At 34.1% G+C, this 22259-nt stretch overlaps 1 protein-coding gene across 2 annotated transcripts in view; it reads right to left on the bottom strand.

Annotated features, from left to right (window-relative positions):
• Positions 1 to 1879: 1879 nt before the first annotated feature.
• The window catches only part of LOC101891371 (venom allergen 5), a 30409-nt gene continuing 10029 nt past the window's right edge, over positions 1880 to 22259 (bottom strand). Inside the window, exons 2-6 of one of the 2 annotated variants that reach the window (XM_020038891.2) lie at positions 5491 to 5691; positions 5263 to 5423; positions 5085 to 5182; positions 3471 to 3608; positions 1880 to 3271 (exon numbers count right to left, since the gene is read on the bottom strand). In XM_020038891.2, the coding sequence (XP_019894450.1) occupies positions 3055 to 3271; positions 3471 to 3608; positions 5085 to 5182; positions 5263 to 5423; positions 5491 to 5691 (815 nt within the window). In that variant the 3' untranslated portion in view covers positions 1880 to 3054. Of the gene's footprint in view, positions 3609 to 5084; positions 5183 to 5262; positions 5424 to 5490; positions 5692 to 22259 lie in introns of both variants that reach the window. The other variant, XM_005189360.4, reaches the window with a different exon arrangement.

The raw sequence follows: 22259 nt of genomic DNA, 5'->3' as shown, positions 1-22259 counted from the left end.
AATCCGAACGTTGGAATGTCTACCTTGTCCCTGCGATTCTTATACCCTCCACCATAGTATGGAGGGTATATTAAGTTTGTCATTCCGTTTGTAATACCTCGTTTTGTAATACCCCACAAAGTATATATATTCTTGATCAGCGTAAAATTCTATGTCGATTTAGCGATGTCCGTACGTCTGTCTGTCTGTGGAAATCACTCTAGCTTCCAAACGAAAGCTATTATGGTTTTTGTGCAATTCAGCATTTTCCATGCTGTTTTCCTACAGCCAACCCCACTTTGGTTAAAAAATCCGAAAAATTCGATTATCTGAAATAATTTTAGATTATAAGTACTCCTCGAGACCTTTCATTTGAGCCGCGCCCCAATGACGCAGCTATTATGTTTTTGTGCAATTCAGCATTTTCCCTGCCGCCAACCCCACTTTGGTTAGAAAATCGGAAAAATTCGATTATCCGAAATCATTTGGGAATATAACGCATGTATACTAAGAAAAATACTACTCGAGACCTTTCATTTGAGCCCCGCACCAATGACGCAGCAATCTTAGTTTTTGTGCAATTCAGAATTTTCCATACAGTTTCCCTACCGCCAACCCCACTTTGGTTAGAAAATCGAAGTATTCGATTATCTGAAATAATTTGGGAATATAAGGCATATATACTTAGAAAGTACTCCTCGAGACCTTTCATTTGAGCCGCGCTCCAATGACGCAGCTATTATGTTTTTGTGCAATTCAGAATTTTTCATGCAGTTTCCTTACCGCCAACCCCACTTTGGTTAGAAAATCGGAAAAATTCGATTATCTGAAATCACTTGGGATTGTAAGGCATATATACATAGAAAGTAATCATCGAGATTTTTCATTTGAGTCCCGCATGAATTTTCCATGCAGTTTCCCGACCCCACGCTTGCTATACCGTTAAATTAATTTAGAAGAATTGGTTTTATCTTAATATTTCTTGAAAATACGTTGAATTATCAAAAAAAAGTAGTTCCTTGTGAGTACTTTACCCCCTGAGAGAGAATTGTATATATAGGTCCACGATATCGTATATCCCCCATACAACGGTACCCCGATATTCGGTATTTTGATGATTTTACCCACATTTTTCAACGGAATTGTCTGAAAATCCACACAAGGAGTTCTTTGTGGGTACTTTATACCTCGGAAGAGAATTATCTATATAGGTCCACGATATCATATAGCTCCCATATAACGGTACCCCCGATATTCGGTATTTTGATGATTTTAGCCACATTTTTCAACGGAATGGTCCGAAATTGTACACAAGGGGTTCTTTGTGAGCACTTCACCCCCTGAAAAGGAATTGTCTATATAGGTCCATAATTTTGTATATCACCCATATATCGGTACCTTCCTATATTAGATATTTTAAATATTTTAAAAGAATTTTTAATGGATTTTATTTTTTTGAAAATTTTCTAATTCGTTCTAAATGGTGGAGGGTATTTAAAGTTTTTCACGGGCATTATTGGAAAGTACTTCCTCCTCGTATATTTGAGCCCTATTAAACCATATCTGCGAAAAGGTGATCTTTGCGAAAATACCTTGACTCGCCAATATAAATCTCGAATAATTTCACATCTACTTATATTTCTACCAATAAAAGATCTAGCGTTAAAATTGGGTATCCGGTATTCTTCTCCGGTATCAACAGAATTGTATCGACATAGGTCGAATAAATATTCCGCATTTAAATATTATCCCCAAACATGTAGGTTTTTCTTTACATGTTCGTTGCAGGATTCAAAAGCCTGCAATGTTAGGGCTATCAATAGCTATGATCTCTTGATCCAAAAAAAAAAAATAAAATAAATAAAACACAGCCCGGGTTTTTGGTTTTTACATAAAATGTTGAATGTATTTTTTTTATTATATATAAAAAATATCATACATATTTCTACATCGATGAAGAGTGAACAGAAAATTATTTAAAATGAATACATAATCTCATAGCAACAAATACACATCAAAACAAAAATATACGCACAATGTTATAAAGCATTTATACTATTTAAATGAATTTCTTAATAAAATGATTAAAATTGGATGGTTCTTAATATATTGTGAAATGCAAGGTGACGACACAGTGCAAAAAAAAAAAAAAACTGTAGGCAATGATAGACGACAAACATTTGATACAAATATTCGATTAATACATTTTGTAATATTTCAGATTATAGGAAATTGTGGCGTAGTGGGCGGGGCAGGTGTGGATAGTATTGGAACACAATTTGGAGGGTATTTCTTTTTGTTGATTTCAAATTATTTCTACAAGGAGACAACCTAGGCTAGTGTTTGTTACCGAGGCTCCTCTGCATTAGAAGAACATTTTTGGTTGTAGAATAAAATATGTCCTTTTTTGTGATATTTTTTTCTGCTAATTGTTTACAGTCTGCCAAGAAAGAATTTAAACAAATTTTATTTTGTTAGATTGAAGAGCGAATTAATAAATATAATCTTTACAAAAAATAAATTTCTTCCAATTCGAAATTTGTGTTTATTTGTTTGAACACCTTTTTGAGAGACTGTAGTTTATAAATTTCCAAAAAGGGGGAAAATGAGGTCTACTTAAAACTAATTTAATTTAGAAAAATATGTTAAAATTCTATAAATTATTTTTTTCGAATGATGTAGATTGGGAGGTATGTATCCCCTCGCATCTGTAGTCTTAAGTCTAGGCAATGATTTTTGTCATTTATGGCATAATTTGCAGTTATCAATTCTTGCGTCATCTTCGGAGTATTAAGGTGGTGAGTGGCTGATGAATTCTCTCTTTTAAAATGGAAATTCCACGGTACCCCTGTGGATGGAGCTGGAAATCGGATGGATACTACACAGTAGTAAATTGATGAAAATTACTCATTGATGTATTGAAGGGTGGGAGTAGCTCACGTTCAACATGGGTGTTGTGAGTTTTCAGTATTTTCTACTAACCACGCCATGTCAATAGACTCCAACCATGTTTGTTGCTAGCTTGGACTTGTAGCTGTTGTTGCTGCTGCTGTTGTTGTTGTTGTTGCTGCTCACCTACGGAAGTACGTAGTATGGTGTGTTTGAAAACGGACCTCTTAAATTCCTCCGGTGATGGTTTATACGATTCAAGTTTATTCCGGTATTGATGTTGTTGTTGCTGCTGCTGCTGTGCTGTCTCCGTGGTAAATGCCTGCGAGCCGCCGTAGTTCTTGGTGCCAAACGAGCTCCCACCTTTTTGCGACGCTGTTGACGTGCTTTTCGTAGATGTCGCCTGTTGATGTTTGAAGGTATTAGAATAGGTTGTAGTATGTTTGAAACTATTATTATTATTATTATTGTTGCTGTTGCTATTCTTGTTGTTATTATTGCTAAATTTAGTAGTGGCAGAATATTGCGTAGTTTGTTTGGTGTTATAAGCGCTGAATGAATTGAAATTGTTGTTGTTGCTGTTAGTGTTTTTATATTCATACGTTTCAATGGCATTATCGCTGACGGTACTGGGATCGGGAGCTGCACATAGTCCATTGTATCGTTTCGATGGTTTCATACCGTACAAACTGCACGAGGGTTTGCCGGCCTCATAGGGATTGTAGCCGACAACATTGCCACTAAAAAAGAGGGAGAAGAGAAAGGAAAGACACTTATTAGCACTGGTTGTGGAAATGATTGGGAAGATATATAGGTAGATTTCCATATCTTAGAGGGATGGGTTTAGTGTTGAATTGCATTTCTAAGTGACGTTTGAACAATTTGTATTACCGTCCTCTCAGTATAGGGGTATGAATAGATGACCCCATAACGTATATTCCTGATAGGGCTAATCTGTCTGTTCTATCCGATCGACCTAGATGGCAAAAATTTTGGTCATAAGTATGTTATATCAAGAATTTTTATGGAATTGAAAATGAGCTGTATTGTTCCACGATTTTTGGTATTTAATGATTGGCGACACATTTTCTATCAGATTTATTTATAATTTGGGTTTTGGCCTTCCTAATAGACAGAAAATGTCAATATAAATCCATTTTTTCCTATTGTCCCCATTGACATTTGGTTTATGGGTTTCTATTGGATTCTACCTCCTGTAGCAGAAAATTGTTTATAAAGATCCACGTTTTTCTATAGTCCCCATATAACATCTCCCGATATTCTGTATTTTGGTGATTGCAGCTACATTTTCTTTAAAATGTCTGCATTAGAAAATTGTCTAAGTAGCTTACGGTCAAAATTAAAATCCCCACCATCATAGTATAGAGGATATATTAAGTTTGTCATTCCGTTTGTAACACCTCGAAATATACATTTAAGACCCCACAAAGTATATATATTCTTGACCAGCATAAAATTCTATATCGATTTAACTATGTCCGTTTGTCGGTCTATCTGTCCGTCTATGAAAATCACATGTAAGTTAGGCCCCAATATAACTCTAACTCCCTATATTCAGTATTTTCATGAAATAGCAGCATTTTTCAAAAGATTTTTTTTGTTTTGAAAATTTACAAATTCTTTCGTATGGTGGAGGTTATTAAAAGTTTGGCCAAGAACTTGCTGTTTTCCTTTGTTTTTTACTTGTTTTATTATAGAATACTTTTTGAAGCAACTTGTATTTTTAGAAGACCCTTGAAGGAGTATTCGAAGCAGATAAGTCATATTAAAGGGTCTCTAGACTATAGAAGACCGTATAAATATATATACATTCCATATTATTTATTTAAGAACTTCCATATGGTATTTTTTCTGTAGAATATTTTTATCAGGATACTCTTCAATCTATACCAGGCGAAAATAGATCGTTTATAATTTCAACATTTTTGTTAAGGGCCTTCTGCTTATAGAAGATCTTTCAAAGAGTCGTTTGTTTAAAAAATACCTTTCGAAGGGTGCCTTATCTAATGGAGTTCTATGTGACCACAGAAGACCTTTCAACGGGTCCACTTCTTATATTTATAGAAAAGCTTTCAAATGACCTTCTATCTTTCAAATTGATTTCTGTCTACTCTAAAGAGTCTTCTTAGCCTAAAGTTCAACATATAAGTGGCAATACATTTTCTATCTTTAGAAATTATTCCCCTATCACTTACCCTGGTCCATAATTGCACACGTATAGCTTGTTGTATTTCGATTTGTCTTTATATTCCGCAAAACCGCAACCAACTAAACTTGTTTCGCCCCAAACCAACTGAAACAACAGACAAAAATATGAAATTAAAAAAACATAATTAGCTTGCAAATTGAGTAATAGAAAACCACAAAATATACCTGAGAATAATGGCCAGTTTTGGGTGACCAAGCATCGCCAAAGGAGTATTTCTGTACCTCGTTAAACCAGTTTTGAATGCGTGATGGAAAATCACCATCATCGGGATCCAGGGGGGCCGTACTCCAAATAATGGCCAGATTTTGGCCCATTGTAAAACGATCTGAAATAACGGATTTAGAATTTAAAAATATTGAATTTTACAATGTTTTATTTCACACCACACTTACTTATTGTCCTAAAGGGATCGTGACGGAATTGACAATTTTCAGCCCATTTCTGGGCCCTGTCGGCTAGCTCATCATCCCAGACGATTTCACGCATATTCTCCGCCGCCGGTTGGCCGGGATAGCGGCCAGTGGCCACAGTTTGCCGTAATCTATTGTGTTCTCTCAAAATAATTTCTTTCTCTTCTTCGGTAATGCCCGCAGCTGAAAAAAAAACGAAAATATATAGAGAAAAAATATATAAAAATAGGTCCATTTAATTTGAAATTCATAAAAAGAAGAAACTAGGCTAAAGGTTGTGCGACTGAACGAAGCAAAAAATATCATTGGTTTCTATTCGAACAAAAATGTCTTGTTGAGCACAAAGATTGAGTCATTTCTATTTCTGGTTTCGTCTTGCCAAACAGCGACCAGTTTTCTTCCTAATCTTGTCGTCTGTCGCATTAATTTGAATATAATCATTATGTGTGATTTGAAAACAAAAAAAAAAAGTTCCATATTTTGCCATATTAAAAAAATACCCTCTTCTGCAGGCTTTTGAAACCCCACAAAAAACAGCCGACAAAATCAGAAGTTTCACGGAATTTTGTTTAGGCGCCTTTTTTTTGGCTTTTTAAAGAAATTAAGTTGATTTAATTCAAATTTATTCAAGAAACAAATTTGTAAACTTGAATATTATAAATATACATTTATCGGCTATAATAGTCTGTATTCAGAAACAAAACGTTGTCTTTATAATATATACAATTTTACATGTCAGTTGGTGCCATGACTCTCTGTTTTGTGTAATATTTATAAATAAAGAAACGTAAGCCTTTGAACCAAAGAAAATTTGAAAAAATTTGCCTCAAAAATTGTCTTTAAAGTACTTCTGTGAAGCCAACAAAATGTTATTTTAAAGTCCAAACTTTAGCTCTGATACACCTTGAAAAAACTGAAAGTGCTATTTTCGCAGAATTAAGGGCGAATATCAAAAGTATTATTGGGGGTATCTTTTAAGTATCAAAAATTACTGCTAAAAGCTGCGATTTTCGTACTAAAATATTTAAAAAAATAATTTAGAATATTCACGCTTATAGGCCTAAAATTAAAACTCTTAAAATAACTTATACATTTTTTATAATACCCTTGGAAATGGTGTAGCACCTCCTATCAACATCGGCGGTGGCATTTAAAACTTCAACAATGATTTTAATCAACATTGTTTCCCTGCACTCTGAGCTGGTTAAAGAAGCAGTAAGAAATCGCCTAGTAGAAGACCACCTAGCACGGTAAAATTGCAACAACAACAAGAAGAACAGCAAAAATCTGTTTGACAAATTGATCATAAAATATACGATTAATTTCCTCAAAAAAAAAAAAAAAAAAAAAAAAAAAAAAACTACAAAGTAGTTCAGCATCATGGTGTACTTAAAGGCTAATTTACATATAACAGTTTCGAACCTGAGGGTTGGTAATACCCATTTGAAGGGCCTTCCAGCTACAAATGGGATGGGGATATCGGTATGGGATGGTGGAAGGGTTTATAAAGGTTCTTCTCCAATAACTAATATTTAATATTAGTTATTGAATTTTTTTTTTTTTATTTTTTCATATTCCAAATCATGGATGTTTCTAAGAATACTTTTTAAATAATATAATTTAACAATAATTTTAAAAGGACAATCAGAGAATCATTCATATTTTTTTAACAATAAATTGTTGGATTTTTATTTTTTAAGATTATTTTCCTAAGGACTCTGACTCAATGAGTTCAGTCAATTCAGTTTTCAAAAAACAAAAAATCCTCAAACGTGAATATTCAAAGTATATTTTTCCAAGAGGTAATCAGAGCCTCAACTACGTGAGACTAAAACTGCAATCGATTTCAGACTGCTGTCATTTCTAAGAATTTTCCAGAAAAAAGTTATTCGTGATGGAATTCAAGCGTGATAGTGTGATTTCTTTATATTTGGCTGGAAAACCACAAGTGGCCATCGTCAGAGCACTCCAGCATTTACATATGAATAAATGAAAAGAAAGTGGACGGAAGAGAACAGCAACATCAGCAGAAATGGTTCGAAAAGTAAAGAAACGACTTGATCGCAATAGCAAGAAAATAGACTCAAAAGAGCTAAAGAGTTGCTTCGCTTGGTCGAACTGCCGAATGGTGAACTGCCGAATTTAGTTTTCTCCGATGAGAAAACATTCGTTGTTCAGCAGTTTGTAAACAAACAAAATTATCGTATTTACTTGCCAAAGAGGTCAGCGGAAAATGTTCACCTTCGGTTGGCCACCAAAACTCAAGCTCCGGCCATGGTGATGGTGTGGGCCACCATAACAGCCGATGGTAGCTCTCCGTTCGTATTAATCCACCGTGACATCAGAATAAATGCCGAATATTATCGCAACAATATTCTGGAGGTTGTATAAAACCTTGGGCACGCAAACATTTTGGCCGCAGACCTTGGACATCTCAAGAGGACTTAGCAACATCGCACTCAGCACGCGCCACCCAAGAATGGATACAAAATGAGGTTCCTCGCTTCATTTACAGCGAACAATGGCCACCAAAATCTTCGGATACCAATCCGTTGGACAATTGTGTCTGGAGTATTTTGGAAAGCAAGGTTGGCACTAAAAAATACCGAACTGTCGATCATCTCAAGCAGGCGCTTCGCCGGGAATGGGCCAAAATACAGCAGAGCAACATTCGGGCAGCATGTGACGGTTTCATTGGCCGTTTGAAGGCCATAATTCGTGCCAAAGGTGACCAATTCGAACAAATCTAAATTTATTCTAAAATTTGATGGTATTTTCGAAATTTTTTGACTTAGAAATTCCTGTGGACTTGTAGTAATTGTAGAAATAATAAAAAGTAGATTTAGATCATTTAACCCGAAATGAACTAATTCCCTTTGTGTAGATCTATTTTATATGCATATCTATATTACCTCAATTTGCCCTTGAAAATGGAGGGCCCCTGAAACTTTTATCCACCCAAAATACATCTACATTTAAATACCGCCCTGACAATTGCATCGTTCATTAAACTGTACATCTTTCGCTACGTGTAACTACATCGATCGGCCATTAATTAAAGGAACAGGCTTTTAGTGCAAAATAAGCGGTGCTTTACAATCGCTAACGAGCAACATTAATTTAATAGCTTTTAAGAAATCAAAAAGACAGATACAACGATAAACACAACAAACAAACATACAGCAACAGCAACAACGACAACAACAAGAACAATGCGCTATCTGATCTGATCACAATTCATCATTAGGACGACAGTCAAACATAAACACCAATTGATCAACTTTTTTTTTTTGGACTTTTTGCTGAGTGAGGTTTTGAGACTCCATTAAAACCTGCCGGGGAAGTGCAATGACGACAGCAGCAACAACAAAAAATACGCCAACAAGTCTACAAGAAAAGGAAATCGTTTAAACGGTGAATGTCTACTGCATTTAGTTAAACAAACAGAAGACTTAAGAGACAAGCGTCTTTTCCGTTTTTTTGTTTCCTTGCGTTTGTTTCATAGTAAATTAATCTTATTTTTTATTTTTTTTTTGTTGCTTTGATTGTGCAATTGTATGCAGCATGAATGGACGAACGGAACGGATGGATGCGTTAAATATGTTTTGTTTGATTGTTGAGAAATTTTAACAAGTGTTTTTTGTTTTGTTTCATGAAACAAACGAACGCACTGGAAACATCAAAAAATACACCAGTCGCCGACAGACTAGTCTTGTTGTCGCTCAGGTTTTTAGCGGTATTTGTATTTCATATGAAGTGTAGTATTTACAACAAGTTTGTTTCCTTACCCCCTTGTCAAAATTTGGATAAGGGGTAAGAATCAAAAACCTTGAATTTTTCATTAGCACAGTCGGAAATACTAGAAAAAAATCATACGGTAGTTTTATGCTTAAAATACGTTGTCGCCACCTTCTGTCTCTTTTTATCTTAAAAATATGGTTTTTGAATTATTAATCAATATTTGGCGTCTTCTTTCTTCTCATTAGAAAAATAATAAATGAAATCTATTCATCCAGCAAACTATGCTGAATTATCAGAAAATAGAGAAAGGCTTTCTGTAGCAGCTTCAGAGCTAAAAATCTTTAATTTTTAAACATTTCGTTATAAATTATATTTAAAGAGGCTAAATATTATTTAACTGAATATAAGAGTTGTAGATAACTATTTTTTAAAAATACTCTTAAATAATTTAGATCAAAATTGTAATGTTTGAGATTATTACTAAAGGACTTTTTGATAAGTTAAGTTCTGCCGGGCCACCATTTGGAACAATTTTGGATATTTCAAAAAAAAAAAAAAAAAAAAATAAAAATAAAATAAAAAAATGAAATCCGTTAAAAATTCTGTTAAAATCTAAACAAGTTAAAAAGTTTGAATACCCTCCACCATTTGGAACGAATTTGGAAATTTTCAGAAAATAAAATCATTAAAACATTCTGTTAAAATTTTAAAAATACCAAATATAGCCGTTATATTGAGGTGTATACGATGTGGGCCTACATAGGCATTGTTTGTCATAAGCCATCACCATATTCAAATTCGAAACTTGAAATAAACGTTGAATAATGTTGCTAAAATCATCAAAATATCGTATATGGAGAAGTACCGTTATATCGGAGCTGTGCGAAGACCTGGACCTGCATAGACAATTTTCTGTCACAGGCTGTAGCATCCATTACGAACTTCAAATACCACACCTCAAACAATTTCGGTGGGTATTGTACCTAAAATCGTCAAAATACCGAATATAGGGAGGTACTGATATATGGGGCCTATACGAAGACCTGAACCAGCACAGACAATTTTCTGTCTTAGGGTGTAGTATCCATTTCGAACTTTAAACACCAAATTTGAAACAATTCCGGTGAATAATGTCGCTAAAATCATTAAAATACCGAATATCGGAAGGTACTGTTATATGGGGGCTATACGAAAACGTGGACCTACATGGCCCATTTACGAACTTAACCTGCCTACTGGAAAACTAAACATTTAGCCATCTATCTCAATTCATTCGCAAGCGTGATTACAACAGACAGACGGACAGACAGACGGACAGACGGACAGACGGACAGACAGACGGACAGACAGACAGACAGACAGACAGACGGACAGACAGACAGACGGACATGGCTAAATCGTCTTAGAATTTTACGCTGATCAAGAATATATATACTTTGTTGTGTCTGACATGAGTATTTCGAGGAGTTACAAACGGAATGACAAAGTTAATATACCCTCCATAGTATGGTGGAGGGTATAACAACATTTTATGTCCGAAAAAAAAAACACAAAACATCCACTGCAATGGCTCAAGCAAAAAAAAAAAAAAAACTTTTTCACAATTCCGTTTAACAAAACTGTTCTTATTCCTCTTTCGAGCAATCCCTTCACATTGAATAAATTTCAGGAAATGTATTTTCACAAATGATTTCTGAACATGGAGCTCCTTTAATGTGTCACCTTTTATTCGTAATAAGTTTTTATAAATGTCATCATTTATTAAATATTAACTCCACAGTCGATGTGTGCCAAAAGTTGCGGTTTTCTTGTTTCAACTTTACATTTTCTTTGCTGTTTCAGCATCGTTTATTATCAAAAAAATATAAACATACGTGTGCGTGTGGATGTATTGGTGTGAGTGTTTTTAATTGCATTATTAGCACGAGTTGTTGGCCAACTAAGAATAACAGCATCATCAACAACGACAACAACAAATATTAAACATTAAAGCCAAACAAAACAAAATAACAACAACATATTAATGTCAAGCCAATGGTGGCATGGTGTCGTCGTCAATACAGACCTTAAGGCGACCAAAAGTGTTTCATGATCCATTCACTTTGTTGGGATTTTGGGTTACGTCGCTTTATTTTTTGTGATGCTCTCCAGGACTAAGCCCTTAAACATGAAACCCAAGCCGCCGCCACTGCCAGCTTATCAATCTCTTGGTGATTTATCAGGCGTTTTGTCATGTTCGGCTTTTGGTTTCACGTTTATCCTACTCAGTTTTTTTTCTGGTTTTGTTATTGGCATTTAGTGTCATTTTAATGAATGTAAATATATCAAATTAAATGATTATCTACTTGCAAAGGCAAAGAGAAGTGTTGACGCCATTTACCGAAGTAGCAGCAAAGACTGTGGCTGGCCAAAAGGTGCATGGGTTGGTTGTTGGGGTAGATGTTCAGTTTGAAGGGTTTTTAAGGGGCAGAAGAGAGGAAGGTTTTATTAAAACTATCTTTTTACGGAAGGCACTAATCGTGGGTTTTTTTAATTTTTGTTAAATATTTTTTTATGAATTAAGAATTTATAAGAATTTAAAATAATCGTGCATTTCAAAAAATAAAATCTTTTACCGTATTTTCTTAAAGGTGGCTAAAACCGAAAATATTCGAGAAAATATTTTTTTAAAACCTGGAAATATTAATTTTAGACTCCACAAATTATATATTTTCTTGACCCGCATAAAATTATCACTCTAGTTTCCGAACGAAATGAAGTAGGTTGATGAAATTTTACTCAAATGTATATTACTTCTGCAACACTTATTGTATTGAATATGGGCCATGTAGGTCCATGTTTTCGTATAGCCCCTATATAATGGTACCGCCCTATAATCAGTATTTTGATGATTTTAGCGACACTATTCACCGGAATTGTTTCAAATTTGGTCTTTGAAGTTTGTAATGGATACTACACCCTATGACAGAAAATTGTCTGTGCAGGTCCACGTCTTCGTATAGCCCCCATATAGCGGTACCTTCCTATATTCGATATTTTGATGACATTATACACCGGAATTGTTTCAAATATGGTTTCTGAAGTTCGTAATGGATACTACAGCCTAAGACAGAAAATTGTCTGTGCAGGTCCACGCCTTCGTTTAGCCCCCATATAACGGCACATCCCCATATTCGGTATTTTGATGATTTTAGCTAAAAATATTAAGAGATTTTTTTCAAGTTTCGAATTTGAATATTGTAATGGCTTATGACAAAAGTTACCTACGCAGGTCCACGTCGATGTCTAGACACTAATATAATTGCTACATTCGGTATGTTTAAGATTTTTGCAGCATTTTTAACGGATTTTATTTTATTTTATTTTTTTTTTTGAAAATTAACAAATTCGTACCAAATGCTTGCCTGGCCTAACTTACAGCTTTCTTACTTGTGTTTTTTTTACTAAAAGTTCTTTCCTTTTTTATTTGTCTTTCGAATCCGGTCATTTGTATTATCTCATTGTCTGACGCTATGCCAACGTATCTCTGTGTGTATGTTAATTAAGAAAATAAAATCCTTAATGATTGCGTAATTGGCATATAAATTCGTGTTATACTCCTTTTTGAACTAATTAAAGTAATAAAGGCGCAAAAAATCTTGTTTAACTTTGAACGGACAGGCTGGCAATGCAAACAATTATTGTATTTTTTGTTCTTTTTGAAGTCATATCGCACAAATAATTCAATTCCCTGTGTCGTTCAATTAAAATCCCTTGAGTACACAAAAAAAAAAAAAAAAAAAACAAAACATAAACGAAATATTCTGCTACGTGGCATGGTCAGGGTCAAGTATGAAGCAAACTGTAAATTCTTGGTATTCCTCCAAAAAAAAAGGAAAAAAAAAAAATAAAAGCTCGCACAGAAATATAATCACTTTTGATTTCGTCTCACTTACTCGATATCAAATTGAAACACGTATAACCTTTTGGATTAAATGCCCAAAACAAAATGCATCCCTCCATTTGGTTCAGTTGTATAATGTCTGGCCTATAAAATACTCAACTGCCCAAAAGATGTACAATCAGAAAGATATTAAATTTAAATGTTCTCACGTTTAAGTGAAATAACCATTGCGGGTATCATCCTTTCCGTTAACAAAAATGTCTATGTGAAACATATTGTCTGGCCTAGAAACGAACTGTATAATGTATTTTGACTGGCAACAGAACGAAATGAAGAAGATGTAATCACTTTTAATTTAAAACAAAACAACAGGAGAATCTTCATGATATAAATGAGGCTGATTTGTACTCAGAGAACATTGAGTATCCTACACAATGAAAAAAAGGGACTAAGTACGGACGGATCGAAGATTTAAAAAAAAAATCCCTTAAATCAAGTGGGAATCATTTGGGATAAAAATATGAATTTCATATATCAATTCCGTCCGATTTAAAATTTAAACCGCTACTCAATAGCAATTACAGGTTGAGATGAAAAAACTGCAACCAACTTCAGACTGCTGTCATTTCTAAGCCACTCGTCCGACAGCTGTTAAAATTATTCCAGTGACAGCTCATTATATTGTTTACAAGCGTACAAAAGCATTTTGGTGGGAATTTTCGAGAAAAAAGTTTTTAATGATGGAATTCAAGCGTGATAGTGTGATTTCTTTATATTGACTGGAAAACCACAATTGACTATCGTTAGAGCACTCCAGCATTTAAATGTGAATAAATCTTTTGTGTTTCGTACCATCATCAACAGCAACATCAGCAGAAATGGTTCGAAAAGTAAAGAATCGACTTGATCGAAACCCGCGTCGCAGTGGCCGAAAAATGGCTCATGAGCTGAACATATCGCAATATTCCATTCGGCAAATATTGAAAAATGAGCTCGGGGTAAAGCCATTGAAATTCCAAAAAGTGCAAGAACTTACACCGCAACAGAAAGAAAATAGACTCAAAAGAGCTAAAGAGTTGCTTCGCTTGGCCGAAAGTGGTGAACTGCCGAATTTGGTTTTCTCCGATGAGAAAACATTCGTTGTCCAGCAGTTTGTAAACAAACAAAATGATCGTGTTTACTTGCCAAAGAGGTCAGCTGAAAATGTGCACCTTCGGTTGGCCACCAGAACTCAAGCCGGCCATGGTGATGGTGTGGGCCGCCAATACAGCCGAGGGTATTAATCGGCAGTGGCATCAGAATAAATGCCGAATTTTATAGTGAAAATAATCTGGAGTGTTTATTAAAGCCTTGGGCACGCAAACATTTTGGTCGCAGACCTTGGACATTCCACAGGACCAGCGCCACCCAAGAATGGTTACAAAATGAGGTTCATCGCTTCATTTCCAGCGCACAATGGCCACAAAAATCTCCGGATACCAATCCGTTGGGCTATTGTGTCTGGAGTATTTTGGAAAGCACGGTTGGCACTAAAAAATACCAAAGTGTCGATCACCTCAAGCAAGCGCTCCGCCGGTAATGAGCCAATATACCGCAGAGCAACATTCGGTCAGCGTGTGACGGTTTCATTGGCCGCTTGAAGGCCATAATTCGTGCCAAAGATGAGCAATTTGAACAAATCTAAACTTATTCTAAAACTTGATGCTATTTCAGATTTTTTTTTGCTTTCATTCAATAAAATTAAAAAAAAAAAAATGTAAATACTATGGCGTTTGCCTTTTTTGCAGTTTTTTTATCTCACCTTGTATCTGCTATGGCTGTTGAGTATAAACAATGGTGTAGGGAATTATATAGTCGGTCTCACGCTTCCTTACTGGTGTCACAATTTCGCTATAAGTCGTTAAACATAAAACAAGCCAATATTCTTTGGGATTAAAAATTCTTAAAACCAAACCGTTTAGTTAAACATAATTATTCGAAATTGAAGGTATTGCCTATAAAAAAGCAACGCCTTACCAAGAAAAATAATGAAATAAAAGCAAAACAAAAAAGTGTTGATGATTTAAGGCCCTAAGCCAAAATATTGTCGGAATATTGTTGGATGTTGGATAACTAAATAGACATGATGACGTCAATGAGATTGCAATCAAGAGAAGCAATGTTTTTTCTCATGAGTAAGGAAAGGGTTCTTTGTTCGATAAAAGATTCGATAAGCTTTAATTTGTGTGTGTGTGTGAGTGGGAATATGATTATGGTGATTATTTTGAAATTAATCTTTGGGAGTCAAAAAAAAAGGGCTGTCACGTAATGTTGCCGCATTGCCTTCTAAGTTAAACACACATATGAAGATGTAAACGGGCAAAATTGGTTTAAGGGATTTATTATTATTTTATGAATGAATTTCAGCTAACAAGGTTTATTCAACTTGAATGAGAGAAGTACAATTTTTGATATTTCAAATGACAAAGTCAGAAAAAACAAACAAACACTACTTTGTAGCTTGTAAGATGCCATGTTAATTAACTTAAACAAGAGTTAACACTTCAAAGCAGCACACGAAAAAACAATAAATTCCTGCCAAAACACTAAAAAGCTTAGCAAATATCAAGTAAATAGATAAAACACACAAACACACCCAAAAACACAATTAAAAGCAAAAACAAAAAAAAAAAAAAACCGTAAACACCACAGATCGAAGACAACCGATAAACCGCAAAAGCAAAGGCTATGACAAGAAAAAACTCTCATTGTGGTTAACATTATGTTTTGACAAAATGTCTGTCATTCAAATTGGCGGTTGATGGGCTATGCTGTATTGACAGGCTTGACACTCAATAAGAGTTATGAAGAGAAAAACAACAACAATAATAGCAACAAAATAGAAAAACTATTAAAGAGGCAGCATCAGTAAACAAACAAAAGACTTAAGCAGCAAAACCTATCATTACTTTGTTTATCAATGGGGAGTGTGCGCGTCGGAGCATGTGTTTAGAAATTCCCATGAATGACAATCACTGTTTTAATGTGTCATAAAACTTATTAATTTAATTACCCGCCTCATCACACTTCTTTTATCTCCGCAGATCATTTGCAAATTGGCTATATCCTCAGAGACGTTTTTTAAGCAGAAACTTGAGAAAACTTTTTATGCGAAGGGCTGCTATCGATATATTTCTATGTTTTTTTCGACAATTTTACATTATCGAAAACTGTTCTATGCGGAAATGTTGTTTTCGGCAAATTTCTATGCGAAGAAATTGATTCCGAAAACTTTTATATGCGGAAAAGTTGTTATCGACTACTTTTCATTGTGGAAATGTTGTAATCGACTACTTTTTATTGTTGTCGATAACAACTTTTTATTGTGGAAAACTTGTTATCGATAACTTTTCTATGCGGAAAACTTGTCGTTGACAACTTTTCTATGCGGGAAACTTCTTGTCGACAACTTTTCTATGCGGAAAACTTGTTATCGACACCTTTTTTTTGCGGAAAATTTGTTATCGACAAATATTCTATGCCGAAAATTTGTTATCGACAAATATTCTATGCGGAAAAGTTGTTATCGACAACTTTTCTATGCGGAAAAGTTGTTATCGACATATGCTTTATGCGGAAAAGTTGTTGTCGACAAATGTTCTGTGTAGAAAAGTTGTTATCGACAAATGTTCTATGTGGAAAAGTTGTTATCGACAACTTTTCTATGTGGAAAAGTTTTTATTGACAAGATTTCTATGCGGAAAAGTTATTATCGACTACTTTTCATTGTGAATTTGTTGTTATCGACTACTTTTTATTGTTGTCGATAACAACTTTTTATTGTGGAAAACTTGTTATCGATATCTTTTCTATGCGGAAAACTTCTCGTTGACAACTTTTCTATATGGATAACTCGTTGTCGACAACTTTTCTATGCGGAAAACTTGTTATCGACAATTTTCTATGCGGAAAATTTGTTATCGACAAATATTCTGTGCGGAAAATTTGTTATCGACATATGCTTTATGCGGAAAAGTTGTTATCGACAAATGTTCTGTGTGGAAAAGTTGTTATCGACAAATGTTCTATGTGGAAAAGTTGTTATCGGCAAATGCTCTATGCGGAAATGTTGTTATCGACAAATATTCTATGCGGAAAATTTGTTATCGACATATGCTTTATGCGGAAAAGTTGTTATCGACAAATGTTCTGTGTGGAAAAGTTGTTATCGACAAATGTTCTATGTGGAAAAGTTGTTATCGGCAAATGCTCTATGCGGAAATGTTGTTATCGACAACTTTTCTATGCGGAAATGTTGTTATCGACAACTTTTCTGTGCGGAAAAGTTGTTGTCGAAACATTGTACATGCTGAGAAGTTTTTATCGAAAACTTTACATGCTGAGAAGTTGTTATCGATGACTTTTCTGTGCGGGATTATCGGTGTTATCGACGTGATCTGTGCCAAAAATTATTGTTTGTTGCATATTTAGTATTTTTTCGCGTACTTTGTATATTTGCTGCTACTCAAAACTGTACCTCAATCAGAAATTGATTGAAATCAATGTTAAGGCCACAAGACAAATTAAAATTTCACACTTCGAACAGCAGACATTTGGCACATTAGCCACAAATTCACAAAAGAATAACTTTTACGATTTTGGATTGAACCGATGAAAACTGAATCTGGTTACAGACATATTAACTACTACAAACATATAAACTGATATTTTCAAATATAAAAATGTTTTGAACACAACGTGAAGCAAGGAAGCTTGTAAGGCTAACTTTATAGAAATGCATTAAATTAGAAATTGGCCATAAACATGGATAGACACGTTTTGGGCCATAAACTTGTTTTCGTTTTTTTTTGTTTTTGCAAATATGCACAGTTTTTTTTTTTGGAGATTGCATAAAAGTCGGTTGACATGGTCGCAAGCCATCCATAAGGCTAGGCAGCTATTGAATATTCAAATTGAATTTTATTCAAAACTTGTACATATCGGGAATATTAATTAAGGCGGTATATCTTTTATTGGTTAATTGACATTTTGAATATTTGGACATATGAGAGGAAAAAAAAAACTGAAACAAACAATAAATTGAACTAATAAAATTTGAGTTTATAGTATTTTGTTTCCACGCTGGGTATTGCATCAGGTAAGGAGAGAAAAAAGAAATTTTGGCTATTTTTATAAATCCATGTTGGCATAGAAATGTCATCGTTAACTGGAAAGAAAGTTTACAATAAGCGTGTTTATGATAGAAGTAAACAAACATGCCTATCAGAATAAACAAGTAGCTAGAACAGTAAAAAAAGAATTCGTTTGATTAGAATTAAAAGTTAATGGGTATTTCTGGGCTTTAAAAGATATAGACAACAAAAGCATGTACTGTCAAAAATAGTCCCGATATAGAACCTAGGAAACCAGTTTTGTTTCACCATCCCATTGGAAAGTTAATATTGCGTGTTATCAAAACAAAAGACTTAAGACACAAACATGGATTTTCGATTGTCTCCATAGAAAACTTACTTAAAATATTTTGTATTTGAGTTCTGTGCTTTCTTACCGAAGATTCAAATTTTTTATACCCTCCACCATAGTATGGAAGTTATATTAAGTTTTTATTCCGTTTGTAACATCTCGAACTATACATTTTAGATACCACAAAGTATATTTATTTATATATTCTTGATCAGCATAAAATTCTATGTCGATTTAGTGATGTTCGTTCGTCTTTCCGTCTGTAGAAATGACTCTAGCTTCCAAACAAAATAAAGTAGATTAATAAAATCTTACTCAGATGTATATTATGTCTGTAGGACTTTTTGTATTGAAAATGGGTCATGTAGGTCCACGTTTTGGTATAGCCCTCATATAACTGTACCTCCATATTTTCGGTATTTTTGTGATTTACATTATTCAACAGAAAATTGTTTCAAATTTGGCATTTGAAGTTCGAAATGAATACTAGAGCCTATGACTGAATATTTTCCGCGCAGGTCCACGCCTTCGTTTAGCCCCCATATAACGGCACCTCCTTTATTCGGTATTTTTCTTATTTTTAGTGACATTATTCACCGAAATTGTTTCAAATTTAATATTTGAAGTTCGTAGTGGATACTACAGCCTAAGACTGAAAATTGTCTGTGCAGGTTCACGTCTTCGTATTGCCCCCATATAACGGCACCTCCCGATCTTCGGTATTTTGATGATTTTGGCGACATTATTCACCGGAATTGTTTCAAATTTGGTATTTGAAGTTCGTAATAGATTCTACAGTCTAAGACATAAAATTGTGTGTGCAGGTCCACGTCTTCGTATAGCCCCCATATGACGTTACCTCCCGATATTCGGTATTTTGATGATTTTTTTTGTAATGGCTTATGAGAAAAGTTGCCTATGCAGGTCCTCGTCATCGTATAGACCCTAATATAGCGGATACATTTTAAGATTTTAACGGTATTTTAAAGATTTTAACAGAATTTTTACGGGTTTTATTTTTTTTGAAAATTGCTAAATTCGTTCCAAATGGTAGAGGGTATTCAAAGTTCGACCCGGCTGAACTTACAGCTTTTTTACTTGTTAACTAGAAATTTGAAAACCCAATTTGGTGCTTTAAGTCTTTTGTTGAGATAACATACAATTTTGACATTTTTGATTTATTCATAGAAAACATGAATCTTCTGCACGAAAATGTGTTGTTTTCGAAAAATTTGTCATAGGTAGAAATTTGAAAACCAAGTTCGTGTTTTAAGTCTTTTGTTTGGATAAAATGAACTTTTAACCTTCCAATTAGTTGGTAAAATAAGCTTCGTTTCCGACATATAGTTTCATATTTTTTTATCAATTTCTTGGTGTAATCAATAGTTTCGTATTCAGGGCATATTGGCTCTACGTAACAGAAGTTTTGTTGTAGGAGTTAAGAAATGTTGTTTGCATGTAACAAAAAGTAGTTTTCAGAAGTTAAGGCATTTTCCCTATAGAAAATATGTATTCTCAGAATTGAGGAACTTGTAGCAAAAATACAAAAAATATTTAAAATAAACGGCTATTTTAAATATTTTTTGATATTTTTGCTACAAGTTCTTCAGTTCTGAGGACTCATATTTTCTATAGGAAAAATGCCTTAACTTCTGAAAACTACTTTTTGTTACTTGCAAACAACATTTCTTAACTCCTACAACAAAACTATAAAGCTGTCGATTTTTTCCCTGGAAATGGAGTACTTTTTCCCTAATGATTTTTTTCGCATAAAAACTTTGCCCCTATCAAAATATTGTAAAAAATTTGTAATATAATGCTGCATGTTTTAAAAGTATTTTATCTATCATTTAGATAGTAGACTATTATGTGAAAAACATCATCAAACTTTTTTTCCAAACCTTAGGCCACATAACTATAATTTTTATATTTCCAAGTTTTTTATTTGTCATAAAAATATTAATTGTACAAACGTTTCTACGTTATTGACGTCATAAAAGCTAGAAACGTGCCAATAAACTGTTTTCCATTACACATGTCCCCATATTGTGTGTCGTTTATATATTTTGTTTTTTTTTTTTTTTGCCCAAAACCATGCAAATTAAGTCAAAGCTAATTTTCACATGTTATTATTTTATAACTCGAATTGTCTTTCGAATTTTAATTAGCGCCAAAGCTGTTTCTCTCTGATGTGAAAAATGTGCGTAAATCATTAGCCACACATTAGGCCACTTGGTCAGGGATCCATTGACGTCATTCCTATTAAAAAACAACATTATTCCATACATAAATTGTTTTTCGTTTTACTAAAAATAAACTCCAAAATTTAGTAAAGTTACACTTTTATAATTACGTTATTTTTGGAGATCATTTATATTCTTGGCTTTCATCCGGGAATGGGAACCCCCACAGCCATACGGTCGCACAATTTGCTACTTGACATTTTGATTTATGATTAGTATATATAATTTTGGAATATTACAAGTTTTAACTAGGCGATTGTTTAGTGGAACATTTTGTGTGACAAACGGCATTGTCTACTTTGAAGAATAGTCTACAGTCTAGAGAGGAAATTATTTTCCATAGAAAAATAAAACAATATTTTTTTAAAGGAAAAAGTAGATTTCAGTAACTGAGGGAATTTTTTATAGGAAAGTATTTGCATAGAAAACAAGCGAAAAAGCAGGGCCGAACTTGGAATACTCTCCACAATTTGGAAGAAATTTGCAAATTTCCAAAAAAAGAAAAAACTTTCAAAAGTACTGCTAAAATCATAAAAAACCGAATATAGGGAGGAACTATTATACGAAGAGGTGCACCTAAAGGTAATTTTCTGTCGTAGGTCGTAGTACCCATTACGAACTTACAATTTATAATTTTAAAAATTTTTTGTGAAAAGTGTGACACAAATCTGCATATGGGGACTATACCAAAACTTAGACCTACATTAACGGTTCTATGCAAGGATTCGTACGTACTAGGAAAACATATTCCGAAATTTTCAGAAAATTCGCTTTGAAATTGTGACAAAAACACACAAAAAACCTAAAAAACAAAAGTCTTGCAGACCTAAGACACATCGGGATAAACTTTTATCAACTTTCTTCGTTCGGAAGCTACAATAATTTATACAGATGGACAGACATACAGACGGAAGCACATCGCTGAATCGACATCCGTCCGTGTGTGGAAATCACTCTAGCTTCCGAACGAAATGAAGTAGATTGATAAAATTTTACTCAAATGCATATTATGTCTGCGAGACTTTTGGTATTGAAAATTGTTTATGTAAGTCCACGTTTTGGTATAGCCCAAATATAATGGTACCTCCCGATATTCGGTACTGTCTGTCTGTGCAGGTCCACGTCTTCGTATAGCCTCCATATAACGGTACCACCCGATATTCGGTATTTTAATGATTTTAGCGACATTATTTACCGGAATTGTTTCAAAATTTAGTATTTGAAGTTCTACAAATTTAGTATTTTAAGTTCTACTACACCCTAATACAGAAAATTATCTGTGCAGGTCCACGTTTTGGTATAGCCTCCATATATTCCCTATATTCGGTATTTTACTGATTTTAGCTACATTATTCACCGATTGTTTTTCAAGTTCCGCATTTCAATATTGTAATGTCTTTTGACAGGTCCACGTCGTCGTA

The sequence above is a fragment of the Musca domestica genome, unplaced genomic scaffold (genome assembly GCF_030504385.1).
Source record: "Musca domestica strain aabys unplaced genomic scaffold, Musca_domestica.polishedcontigs.V.1.1 49, whole genome shotgun sequence".
Classification (NCBI taxonomy): domain Eukaryota; kingdom Metazoa; phylum Arthropoda; class Insecta; order Diptera; family Muscidae; genus Musca; species Musca domestica.
The sequence above is the reverse complement of the archived record's forward strand: the minus strand, read 5'-3'. Positions and strand labels throughout refer to the sequence as shown.